Below are 12,994 nucleotides of genomic sequence, written 5' to 3' on the forward strand. Positions count from 1 at the left end.
CCATGAGGGGCGATTGCTGTCCTCCAGCCTACGAGTGCAGCCAAAAGCAGGCCAGGTGGTCCCCTCGGTCTGTGTCCCCCCAGGCTCACATTCACTGCCGGGGAAAGACTAGGTGACTCTTGAAAAATTAAGATGCTTTGCATTTTGTTCAACATCCACTCAGTTGGGATACAAGTTGGGAGTGACTAAGTTGTTTTTTTGTTTTTTAAAGATTTTATTATTTATTTGAGAGAGAGAGATCACAAGCAGGCAGAGAGGCAGGCAGAGAGAGAAGAAGGGAAGCAGGCTTCGCTGCGGAGCAGAGAGCCCGATGCGGGGCTTGATCCCAGGACCCTGAGATCATGACCTGAGCTGAAGGCAGAGGCTTTAACCCACTGAGCCACCCAGGTGCCCCACTAAGTTTGTTTTTAAAACATTTCTTTTCTACATCTGTGTGGCTGAGATCAACATATTTATTTTTCACTCATATTAAAAAAGAGCAAGACACATGGAGGCCTGAGTTACATGGCTCCTGTGGATGGCTAGGGCTCAGCTCGCCTGTCAACTCACTTGGTCTATTCATCCCTGACCCTGGCTCTCTAAGTATTTACCTTAAATTATAAGATAACTTAAGAAGATCAGAAAAGAAAAAGAGCTGTTGTACCTGGGACATTCTCATTCCTCCATCCAGAAGATTAGCCTTCTAGTTGATTGTGCCTCCACCAGAAATTTCCCCATGGGAGTGAAAAGAGAGAGGAAGGCTTGAGCTCACCCAGAAATGGGCAGCAACTGGCCTTCTTCCTGGCGGTATATGAAGATAATGTCATGTCATATGAAGAGAATGTTCTATCAAGCACTGGAAACCAGAGACTAAGGCTCACTGACATCTAGACAACGTGGAGCCCTTCAAGGCATATGCCTATTTTCAAATCATGCCAGGTGCTGCGTGTTGAAAGGAACTGTAGAAACCAGTCCACCAATGCTTGTCTTAAGATGTTTAACACATGTCTGCTGGCTTCGGCAGCCCAACCTGTGTTCTGTAAGGCAGACATACCTTGGGAATAAAGGGTAGAGCATTCTCACTGACTCAGCCCATCCAGAGCACAGGAAGGATCCAGTGGGCTGCCCACTGCATGGTCCAACCATCCTCTAAGGGATGAAAAGCAAGGGTGACTCAAGATTTCATGGAACCACACTGCCATCTCTTCGTGTTGGGCTTTGTTTCTTCTCCCCCAACCCGCGCCCCCAAAGTTTGCTTTTTTTCCTCTGCTCTTCCAGAGGGACCCCATCTCTGCCCACGCCTCACCACTCTCACCACAATACAACCTGATCTCCCTCTGATTCCCTGTTACTCTCTCGGGTCTTCCTCATGTCTTCCCACTATACTGGGTCATAGACGAGATACTCGATCCCTGTTTTAATGTGATGATAGTAGTTTTGTCCGAAGGCACAGCATTTACGAAATAAGGCGAGGCTCGCTCATCATCACCATCTGTGTCTTTTAAGGGGGGTTCAAAGAGCTAAAAGTGACCAGAATGAAGGATAAATGTCAGACAACATATCATTTTAATGGAGATCCCCAACATTTCAAAGAAACCACCAGAACTCAGTTTTGCCAGGAGAGGTGAGACCTGCCACAGGGTAAATTTCCTGGGTCTCACAAAACCTCCACCAACAGAACCATGTCCTGCATTCAGTCTTCCTGGATGTAAGCCGGAATCTCTGACGAGTTATGGTGTCGTGGTGAGCTCACCTCTCCAGTCAGTGCTGAACAGGAGGAGATACACAAGCGAAGGGTCAAACCACAAGAGGACATGCGGCAACAGAATTCGGTGTCAGTTGGCCCATCATTCAGACCCACGTGATGGCTCTCCTCCTCCTCTCCACCTCCAGAGCTGCCTCGTACCTCTCATTTGGGTTTTGCCCGTCTGTATGAGCCTCTCCACATCCCTGTCCCTTGACGGGCGGAGGCCAGGTGTGCCCCGAGCCCCGTGCTAAGCCGTGCGGCTTCTTCCCACGTTCTCCGTCTCTCCCAGGCCTGCCTTGCCCGGGTTACTCCTCCCTCCTTCTCTGCAGCTTCGTCCTGGTCTCTTCCTGCCGGCGTCTCCAGGCAGCAATGATGGCTTCATCGTCCATTTCTTCCTCCTCCTCCCTGTCAGTGCTTCTCCGATACTGGGACCGCCGCCCTGCAGCAAACCTCCCTTCTTCTCTGTTTTCCATCCTCTCTCTTTCTCCCTCTTCCTCAGACCTCATGAAGCTCTGGGTGAATTTCCTCTTGGCTCCGAATTCAGAAAAGTCTGAGTTGGACGACTCTTCCACATCTTCCCAGTCCCTGGGCCTGGCCCAGTTTGGACGCTGTGCTTCCGGGGACTCTTCCCCTTCGGACGGCTCGGGGGTCCGGCGGAAGAAGTAGGGCTCTGGGCTCTCCTCTCGGGAGCTTGAGGTCTCACTGAACATCGACCTGGAGAACTTGTGCATCTCTCTGCCCTCCCTGGTGGAGGAGGAAGACATCCGCGAAGTGCTCCTTACAGAGTTGCCGTTGGCCTCACGGAAGGAGGTCGTGTCCTGTTCCTCCGACTGCGATTTGGAGAACTTGTAGCTAGAGGACTTGGACTCCGTTTCCCGGAGCAGTGAAGACCTGGTGTACCTCCCCCTGGAGCTTCCAGACCAATCACTCTGGGGAGGAGATTTGTCCTCTGTCCGGAGGCCGCTGAGCCACTTAGCGATGCTGCCTTCCGTCTCTCTGCCAGCCCGGCTTCCACTTCCACAGCGATCCGACACAGCCAGGGACGAAGAGGTGTCTGTTTCAGGCTTCTGCGAGTTACTGCGGGAGGAATACCGAAAGCTCCCTATGGCACTGTCCACGTCCTCGTCCCCGTCGCCCACGCCGTCATCCTTATCGTCCTTGACCCTTTTCTTCTTGAAGAGGGAGCTCCGCTTGTTGTCCGAGGCCAGCTTCTCCATCTTGTACTCGGACATCTTCTCCCTCAGTTCCATCTGCATCTCCTTCTCCTTCCGGCCAAGCTCCTTTAGGTCAACGTTGTCGGCAAAGAGGCTATAGACAGGCTTGCTGGTCCCCCTGACTCGGCTCCCGAGACCTTGGGCCCTTGAGCCCAGCGCCGTGTGGGAGGACAGCAGGGCCGGCGTGTCGGAGCTGGGTCCCAGCTGGCTCTGAGGCAGCAGGCCGCTGCCCAGGGAGGAGCCACTGTGGCCACTGAGCAGGGAGACCTGGTCATCCCCCCGGCCACCGGCTACCGGTGCCACCCTCATGCTGGCCACCGATGGTGAGCGGGACAACAGCAGCATCTCGTTCTGCTTCTGGGCCAGAGTCTCGGTGACCACATTGGCAATCCAGTTCTGAATGCTGGCGATGGAGATGGTGTCTCCAGGCCCCACAGGCAGGTTAGGCAGCGCTGCGGCAGGGAGAGAGGCCAAGCAGCTCCCCGCATGGCTCCCAGCCTGAGAGGGGCGGGAGCTGTGGCTCTGGGTGCTGAGGACGGAGGCTGTGTCATCAGCTCCGACGGACGGAGCTGCCGACCAGAAGGCAGACAGGGGGATGCTCCTGCCGGCGGCGGACGAGTCGGTCTCCCAGCCTCCCATGGACTGGCTCTCCTCCAACGTCCGCCGGCTCCGCTCCAGCAGCTCCAGCCGCCGCTGCCTCTTCTTGGCCGAGGCAGAGTCCTCGCCCTTGCCGAGCTCCACGACCTCCTCCTTGTTCTCACTGCCCACCTTCTTCTGGTGCCTCAGTTTCCAGGCCTGGTAGGCCGTCAGGCTGACATCCGAGCTCCTCCCCTCGCTCTCTGCCTCCTCGGCACCTTGCTCGCTGCTGCTGTCTTCTGCGCCCAGTTCTTTCTTGTGAAATCCGAACTGGATTCTCTTGATCTTCCACCTTTCCAGGGCCGTGAGCCTGTCCCTGTTCCGGCTACAGAAGCTGGAGAAGGAGCCGGCCTCCGAAGACACGCTCTGCTCGCCGTCCTCGCGCGCCCTGCTCCCCACCTCCGAGCCGGCGTCCACCTCCGCCCTCTTGCTCCGGGACTGAGAGCGACGGGACGCTTCCTTCTCAATCTCCAGCAGCCTCTGGCTCCACACGTCCCAGGTGCTCTCAGTGGACGCCGAGTCAGAGCGGCCTCTCCCGCCTCGGCTCTGGCGGCTGGTCTCCAGCTGCTGCTTCAGGACCCGGAGGTCGTGGCTGCTGACACTCTCGGATGTGCTGCTCTCACTCAGGGTGTGCCTCCGTCTTCTCCTCATGAACGAGCCGCCATCGCCTGCCGCCGCCGCCTCCTCCTCCTCCTCCTCCTCCTCCTCCCTCCCCCACCTCCGATGCCCTTCTGCCTGGTACCTCTCGTTCCGGCTCTGCCACTCCTGGATCATCCGGTCCACGTCCTCGTCTTCGGGCTCCTCCCCACCCTGGCTGGAGGCCGACCGCCCGTCATCTCCCCCCGGGGGGACCCTGCCTGTGGGGAGGCCCTGCCCCTTCTTCCACTCCTCGAACAGCTTCTCCTCCTCATCTTCGTCAATGAGGGTGAGGGGCTTGGACGCCCGGCTGGCCTTCCCCCAGGAGGAGCCGCTCAGGCGGCTGGTGGTGTCGTCCTCCTCCTGCCCGCTGAGGGTGCGCACTCTGGCCCCGGCAATGCTCTCCGCGTCCTCGCCCTCCTCGGCCTCCTCTGAGCCCCCTCCCTGACCGTAGTCTTCCTCCCTCTCCTCCATCAGCTTCTCGTTGAGCTCCCGGAGCTGCTTCAGGAAGCCGTCGTTGGGGTAGATGGCACGCTTCCGGCGCACGGTCATGAGGGCCTCCAGGACGGCCATGCTGTGGAAGATCATCAGGTAGGCCACCACCAGCACGGCGGACCGGCTGATGCCCATCTCGCTGCTGACCAGGACCTTCCCTGGAAGAAGGCACAAGGGACAACAACATAAGTACCGTGGCTTCCTTAGCGGTTTTAAAATACTGTTACGAAGTACTGTTCAGCTGTGCTGGGCCCAGCCTCTGGCATTCATCTGAGCTCCAGCGCCCTGAGGGACAAGCGTCACTGGCCCCCATCGCAGGTGTCAGCGAGGGCGGACAGGCGCCCTGCCCTGGTGCAAGCATCCCCCGGCATTGCCTGAACGCAAGCAGGGAGGAGGGGCAGGGAAAGGGAACCAAAAAGTGTCCCCACTTTTGAAACACTGGAGTGCATTTCGATTTTCTTCCCGTCAACGTGAGCACCGGTGGGAGGAGAAATGAAAGAATCGGGGAGAGGGGGAGAGAGAGGAAAAGAAAGGAGGCCAAGTTGAATGAGTCACAGGACTGTCCGTCGGGGAAAGCACACGGACATAGTGGAAACCTGAGAATCCCCTTTACAACATCCTAGATGTAGACCATCCACCATCCAGTGGAGCCTGGATGCTTCCTGAGACGGGGAGCTCAGTATTCCACACACACACTCACACACATACCTTTCACTCCCTATTTAGATCAATCTACTCTTTTGAAACTTATTTTATATGTTAGGGTGAAGTATAACTTTCTGTAATGAGCAACCCATGCTCCTCTTCTGACATTCGGACATTCTGGGGTCAATAACAAACATCTGTACAATGTTTTTTATACATAAATATTTTTTATGTGTTTTTTATACATAAATATGTTAGAGGATCACTAACATATTCTTTTTTTTAAAGATTTTATTTATTTATTTGACAGAGATCACAAGTAGGCAGAGAGGCAGGCGGAGAGAGAGGGGGTAGCAGACTCCCCATGGAGCAGAGAGCCCGATGCGGGGCTCGATCCCAGGACCCTGAAATCATGACCTGAGCGGAAGGCAGAGGCTTTAACCCACTGAGCCACGCAGGCACCCCTAGTGTATTCTTTATTAATTTTTTTTCCCTTTTCCTGGCTACTTCGGGTCTTACAATCATTCGGACATTTTTTCGTTTCCTACTACTATACTGGCCAAACTTGCAAGTCAAACTTTCATTAGTTTATTTATCCCCCCCCCCGCCCCCGCACCTTAGGAGTCTGTATCAGGATGGAGTAAATATATTTCACGTTTGGACTGACCCACACAGGGTCAGGGAGGCCTCTCACCATTCTCATTCTAGGCACAGAGCCTTCACTGATGCCATTTAAGCTAGCACTATGGATGGGTGCATCCTAAAATGGACAAAGATTATCTTTTATATCAACAGAAACCTGTAAAGGTTTTTCAAAAAACTGCTATTGCATCATGTGTCACTTTTTTCTGGTAGCATTTTTAAAATGTAAGGATATCTTTACAAATTCCTATTAACATTTTTGGTAAATATAACCTGTTCTTAGAGCCTAGTGGAAACTTTACCAAGTCTTGACTATAGCACTCAATCAATTGGTTATCCCCTAGCCTCACTTCTGCTTCGAATCCTTCATGAGCTGGACAATATGCTTTCTCTACCTTCATTCTAACGGCTGTTTACAGTGCAGCTTGGAACCACAGACACCTCCTTCCAGGCTGCCATCAATCTATCTGCCCCAGACATCTTTGGGGATGTTTGTTAAATCTTTGGGGGGTCCTACCTAACAATACAGGATGGGTAGGGGGTGTCTTTTATTAGTATGTCTTGCATCACTGAAGACCTTGTCTGTCACCCAGAAGGTCGGAGACCAAGGCAAGAGTAGGAGGGACCTGAGGCCCAATGGTGCTGGATGGCATTGCTGCCAAAGGCCAGCAGTCCATAGAGGGAGGTGAGTGGGCAGAATAAAGCTGATGCAGGTTCATCTATAGATCTACTGTCTCTTTCCTGCCACCTCCAGCCCCGGGCTCAGCTGTCCGTCACCAAGGATCCCCCTTTAACTGGCTGACCAGGCCACCAATTAGTATTGTCAGTGCCAAAGTCTGCCTTCCTTCCTTTGGAGGTGGAATTACTGGGCCACCTCACAACAGGACACTCCAGGCACAAGCAGTCAAGCTGCCTCAAGGACATGGCAGCAAATGCTCCTTGGACTCAGTCTGGCAGAGACGCAGTTGAGGTGCCATGCTTTTCCGTGCCCTATTTTCTGCACGCTGGGATTCCTCTGTGGGGCCTCAGGGGCAGCCTGAGGACAAGGGGGAGGGTGGGGGGGCCAGACCCCAGGTGACGGACTGTCTGTCCTCTGTGAGGCACAAGGCCACATGGACACTGTACAGATAGTGCTCTGCACAACTCTGGGGGGCGCCTTGCACATCCAAGTCAGAGGCGATCTGTGGAATTGTTTGGTTATGATAAAAAATTTACAGCAGTCAGATGGCTCGAGGAAGGTGGTCTTATCCTGATTTGCAGTCACCATTTTGATCAGCAGCAGGGCTGAATGCGGGAGGGAGGTTCCCTCTAGAGGTGGTCCTTCTGTTCTAAGTTTGAAGGGTATGGCTAGTGGAGAGAGCGCTGCGCTTGAGTAAGAAAGGTCTCTTTCTGAGCTCGTTATGCCTCTACACGGTTGGCTTTTGGGTTGTATTCTCCCAATTCATGATTCTCGTCTTCCCCAGAGCGTTCCCTCTTTCCATTTGCGAGAAAAACAAGAAGTACTTGCCTAGAATCGACCCTCCCCACCTTGCCACTATGGATAGAATTCAGGGTAGACAAAGGGCCAGAGTCTTTGCCAAGCAGATTTTCTCTCTAGGAGATTTGGAAATGGGACAGAGGCAGGGAGTTAGCCAGTCTACCTGCAGGCCTGCGGAGGGGCCACGCAGTCTGAGGCGGAAAAAAGAGAAGATGGAAACCAAGAGTCCAGAAATTCCCTAGTCCTCATTCAGACGATCCTCGAACCACATTCCCACCCTGGGCTACTTTCTTGTTGTGTTATAATTAATGCTTGAGACAGTTTCTACTTATTAGCAACCCAGAGACCCTTGATTATTACACAGTGGCAAAGTCAGGAAACCTTTCATGGGTCTCAGTTTCCCCATTTGTAACATGTAAGTAACCCCCTCCATTGTGCTTCGTTGTTTTACTACACAGACCGCCCAGCCCAGGTGTTAGTGTTGCCTTTCTCTTCCTTAAGAAATGACTCCACAGCATCCCAGAGGAGAGGAAATGACAGAAACTAAGCCGGGGTGGGGCGGGGGGCTCGGTCATTTCTGGGGATGGTGACAACCATCAGACTAGGAGTAGGAAATACCCTGGAGGCAACCCTAGTAAAGAGAAAGTCCTTTGCCTGTGCAGCAGGGGTGCAGGGCACGGGGAGGGAAAGGAGGCTGAAAGCAACCGCCAGCAGGTGTGCGGGGCGGGCTCCCACATCCCCCTACGGGCTTTTGCCAGGCCGCCCTGCACACCTGCTTCCTGCCACGGGGCCACCCACCGGGGCCTCCCTGGAGTGCGCTGCCCTCCTCGAGCCCGGATGAGACCCTTCCTGGCCTGGGGGGCAGAGCTCGCATTCGCCCAGCCTGTTGCTGCCGCCTCCCTCCACGCTCCCAGCAGCTTCTCCCACTGCGTGGCCCTTGCTGTCCGCACTTCTGGGGACAGTCACCGTACCCGGGGCCGCGCCGGATCTACCCGCCAGGGCCACGTCTGCCCGGGCTCCTCCGCGCCTCCCCGCTGGCATTCGCAGACTCTCAAGTCACGTTGGTCAGAAGGAATGTATTTTTTAAAGTAGGGTTCCCCCCCATAAAACTGTGTCAAACCGTATATATTGTTTCACATTCAGTTTTGTTCACTTAATCCATTATGATCATCCTCTCATGGTAGCAAATAGAAGGTCCATTTTCATTTTTAATGACAGCTGAGTTTTCTAATCTATGCCCATATCAAAATTAACCGATCTGCATTTGTGTTTCTGATCACTCACAGTATAATAATCACACAGTGACACCTTATAAGCACATCTCTGGATGTATTTCTCATGTCCTTAAGGTGAGTCACTAGCAGAACTGCCCCCCATCCAATGTTATGTACGTCTTAGTGTTCTTACTGAGGGCTGTTGCTTTTTTTTAGGCATTGAAAGAGAAGAAAACTTTTTCATATATATACATACATATGTAACATATATACTAAATTTATAAATTTCATTTTAATAAAAATATTTCTATAAAAGTAGTCTATGTATAGATATACATACATATATTTATAAATATACACATATGCTTACATGTATAGATGTGCCAGGGGCTGCGCTAAGTAAGCTTTTAGGTGCCTTTTAAAATGTTAGTCCTCGATGCCTGGGTGGCTCAGTGGGTTAAGCCCCTGCCTTCGGCTCAGGTCATGATCTGAGTCTGATCAGGTCCTGGGATCGAGGCCCACAACCAGCTCTCTGCTTAGAGGGGAGCCTGCTTCCTCCTCTCTCTCTGCCTGCCTCTCTGCCTACTTGTGATCTCTGCCTGTCAAATAAATAAATAAAATCTTAAAAAAAAAAAAAAGTTAGTCCTCGGGGCACCTGGGTGGCTAAGTGGGTTAAGCCTCTGCCTTCAGCTGGCTGGGGTTGTGATCTCGGGGTCCCGGGATCAAGCCGCATGTCGGGCTCTCTGCTCAGCGGGGAGCCTGCATCCCCACTCCCTCTCTGCATGCCTCTCTGCCTACTTGCGTTCTCTCTGTCAAAATCTTAATAAAAAAATAAATAAAATGTTAGTCCTCACAGCGATGTTAGAAAAATTATATCTTTTATCTTTGTTGTATATACAAGGAAACTGGGGCTCTCCTGGAGAGAGAAACAGCCTGGGGTTCCATGGAATGGAGATCATGTAGCAAAGCCTGGACTCAAGCCTGGGGTTTCTGACTGTGGATCCTGAACTCCCAGCCACCCCCAACCAGGGCATGGGCTGCAGCCTGACTCCACTGAGGTGTCCTGTCAACTCTATGGCTGAGTCGTGGGTCATCTTGGGCCAGCCTGGATGACGGCCACAGCCTTAGCACGGCTCTCCTTGCTCCCACTCCTACCCTCCTACTTCCGTGGTCTCCCAAGACCAGAGAGAGTTTTCTAAACTGTAGATCAGACCAAGGCTGATCAGAGGCTCAGCTACTTCACTTTGCCCTTCCACTTTCTGCATGGTGGGGCCCCTGCCTCTCTAACCCTCAGCCACCATGCTGGCCCGCATGAGCCCATGATCCCGCACACACCGAGATTATTCTACGGTAGGAGCTCTGCACCAGTCGGCACGTCTCCTTGCTAGGGACGCCCTTCCTCCGATTTTTCCATGGCGAGTTCCTCCTTGTCACTCGCTTAAATGTCCTCTTCTCGGAGAGGACCTCTCAACTGGGCTAGCTGGTCACTCCAACACAACATCCTAGTCGGTCTCTGCATCACTCTTGTCACTCTCTGACAGTTTTCTTTGCAATTTTCTCTGCCCTCACTATAGTGTGAGATTCGGAGTTCAGGAGCTTTTTCTGTACCTCTCACCGCAGCACTGAGAACAGCGCTGGGCATGTGTTCGGCCCTCGGTAATCACTGAAAACATGAATGATGGTCCTTTCCTTTCCCCTCTTCTTAGAATGAGACCACAGCCTTCTTAAGACAGAAAATCCCTTCTCCCCCTGTGGAATTCTAGCAGCCTGGGGCAGGCAGAACCCCCCCCCCCACCCACCGCCACCTCACCTCTGTAGGTCAGCAAGGCTTCATCAAGGAACTCAGCAGCCTTCCGGAAATGCTGGGAGATGTCCACCTCGGGGAAGTCATCCACCTCCACACCCAAGTACTGAATCTCCAGGCCAGTGTAGAATTCGGGCCCAGTGTAGACGCCGGTGCCATGAGCGGCATTCAGAATGTGAGTAATTCCCAGCCTCTTCAGCCTTCCCTTGTTCACAGCTACACTCCTGGGGAAAGAGAAGCAGAGATAATTTCTGCCAGAGTCCGAGCTAGAAAGACCCATTACCCCTGACACTGGGAGCCTGTTTTGGCTGGGTCAGGGAGGCCAGAGCTGGGGAGTGCTTCCTTCTCCGCTGTCTGGGGTCTGGAGCTCACTGCAAATGTGGTTCTAAAAAGGAGCCAGGGAGGGGCGCCTGGGTGGCTCAGTGGGTTAAAGCCTCTGCCTTCGGGTCCTGGGATCGAGCCCCACATAGAGCTCTCTGCTCAGCGGGGAGCCTGCTTCCTCCTCTCTCTCTCTCTCTCTCTCTCTGCCTGCCTCTCTGCCTACTTGTGATCTCTGTCTGTCAAATAAATAAATAAAATCTTAAAAAAAAGTGGGGGCCAGGGAGGGCTGGGACAGGGAGCTGGGCAGGAGAGGGTAGAATGAAGAGGAGAACAAGACTGATATGCCAGGAAATCTTTGGTCTAGAGATCCCTGGTTTAAAATTCTTTGCCTTGGGGCGCCTGGATGGCTCAGTGGGTTAAGCCTCTGCCTTCAGCTCAGGTCATGATCTCAGGGTCCTGGGATCGAGCCCCGCATTGGGCTCTCTGCTCAGCGGGGAGCCTGCTTCCTCCCCTCTCTCTCTGCCTGCCTCTCTGCCTACTTGTGATCTCTCTGTGTGAAATAAACACAATATTAAGAAAAATAAAATTCTTTGCCTTGGAAATGGACATTCATCAAGACACAAAAGTAGCAGACAAGAGTAATAATCAAAGTGGACATGCTTCACGTTGATCCGACCTGCCATACTTTCTGAAGTCCTTTTACATGCATTCTTTGACTTTATCCCTAATAATAAACTGAAGAGGTAGGCAGGGTAACTTTTCATTCCCATTCAAAGATTATAAAAATGAACCTGAGAGCTTTTATGACATCCCAAGACTGAAAGAAAAAAAAAAAAAAGACTGAACCAGGACAGGTGTTTCTGGTTTCTAGTTGAGAGCTCTGTTTGCTGCAGCAAAGTAAGTCGAGCTTCTTCTGAAGCAGATGGAGGTGTCTGGGGTCCCTGGTGAACGCAATGGGAATGTTTCTGGGTCTACAGAGTGAGCTGGAGATCACTTAGGACTTGGCGTCCAGCTCCAGGAATCAGGTCTGTGCAACTCATTACTCCCAGGGGAGTATGAGCCCCACCATCCAAAGTGATCTTCCCGACTGCCTGCCACCATGGGGGCCCCAAATTTCCTCCTTTGCTTCTGCATGTAAGAGTAACTACGCAGAGAGAATATCTCATTAAGTAGCCAATGGATCAGCAAAAATCAGTCTCACAAACTAGCCTCATGGTACCAATTATACACGGGCAAGATCCTCCAGGAATAGGACATGAGTGAATTGTTTCACGTTTTGTTTTGAAAACCACTCAACAAACTTCTTAAAAATAACATTTTTTTCTGGTTATGCAAATAACAAATGTTTACTCTAGGAAATCTGTACAATTCTAAAGAAACCTAAAGAAGAAAATAAAAATCACTTGTAGAACCGTCTACTAGAGAATATCATCACCGTTTTATCATATTTGGTGTCTGACTGCTGTCTGTGCAAAAGTGCATATACACATCTATATATTGCTCAACTAGCATCATATTATATATGTATGTGTGTATACATATATATGCATATAGATACATATATATATATATATATACACACACACACACACACACATAATCTGTTACCTATTTCTCCTTACTATATTGTGAAAGTTTTCATTGGTTGGTAATAACATATAAAATCCAGTATCATCACTGGCTCCAAATGTCCCATCAGACAGCATCACTTTGCTGGATGGAGCTCTTGGGACTTTGCCTAAAGAGGAGGGAGTTTCACCTCTCTCAGGCATCAAGAGGGTAGGACAGAGGGGCATGGCCCACTGTGGTCAGACTCACTTCTCTGCTATGAAGACATTGGGCCAGACTTCATCCACCTCATTCCAGGGGGCTTCCTGGCGGTCTTGGACTAAGGCCCGCTGTAAATCCAGGACACAGGGGGTGTTGTACAGGCTGGTGTCATCCATCTTCTCCCTGACACGGTTGTACAGGTCCTCCACCAGCAGCTGCTCGGCCGACTCCAGCATGCCTGGACACTCGGCCTCGGCTCTGCTCCCCCGTGGCTTGAATTCTAGGGAAGGCAGGCAGCACTCTCGTTAGAGTTAAGAATACTGTGGCCCTCCCTGTTCCTCAGGAGAATCTGGTCTTGGCCAGTCTGCTGCTAGGACTCCGGGCACGGGGTGAAATACCAGGAAGGACTGAATG

At 52.1% G+C, this 12,994-nt stretch overlaps 1 protein-coding gene across 4 annotated transcripts in view; it reads right to left on the minus strand.

Annotated features, from left to right (window-relative positions):
* Window positions 1-1,522: 1,522 nt before the first annotated feature.
* Window positions 1,523-12,994, minus strand: part of STYXL2 (serine/threonine/tyrosine interacting like 2) — a 73,027-nt gene continuing 61,555 nt past the window's right edge. For all 4 annotated transcript variants that reach the window (XM_004756728.3, XM_004756729.3, XM_004756730.3 and 1 more), the window contains 3 exons: window positions 12,629-12,860; window positions 10,496-10,713; window positions 1,523-4,865 (listed from right to left, as the gene is read on the minus strand). In XM_004756728.3, the coding sequence (XP_004756785.2) occupies window positions 2,032-4,865; window positions 10,496-10,713; window positions 12,629-12,860 (3,284 nt within the window). In that variant the 3' untranslated portion in view covers window positions 1,523-2,031. The remainder of the gene's footprint in view (window positions 4,866-10,495; window positions 10,714-12,628; window positions 12,861-12,994) is intronic.

This window comes from Mustela putorius, unplaced genomic scaffold (genome assembly GCF_011764305.1).
Source record: "Mustela putorius furo isolate JIRA1106 unplaced genomic scaffold, ASM1176430v1.1 tig00000785_pilon_pilon_pilon, whole genome shotgun sequence".
In the NCBI taxonomy this organism is placed as follows: domain Eukaryota; kingdom Metazoa; phylum Chordata; class Mammalia; order Carnivora; family Mustelidae; genus Mustela; species Mustela putorius.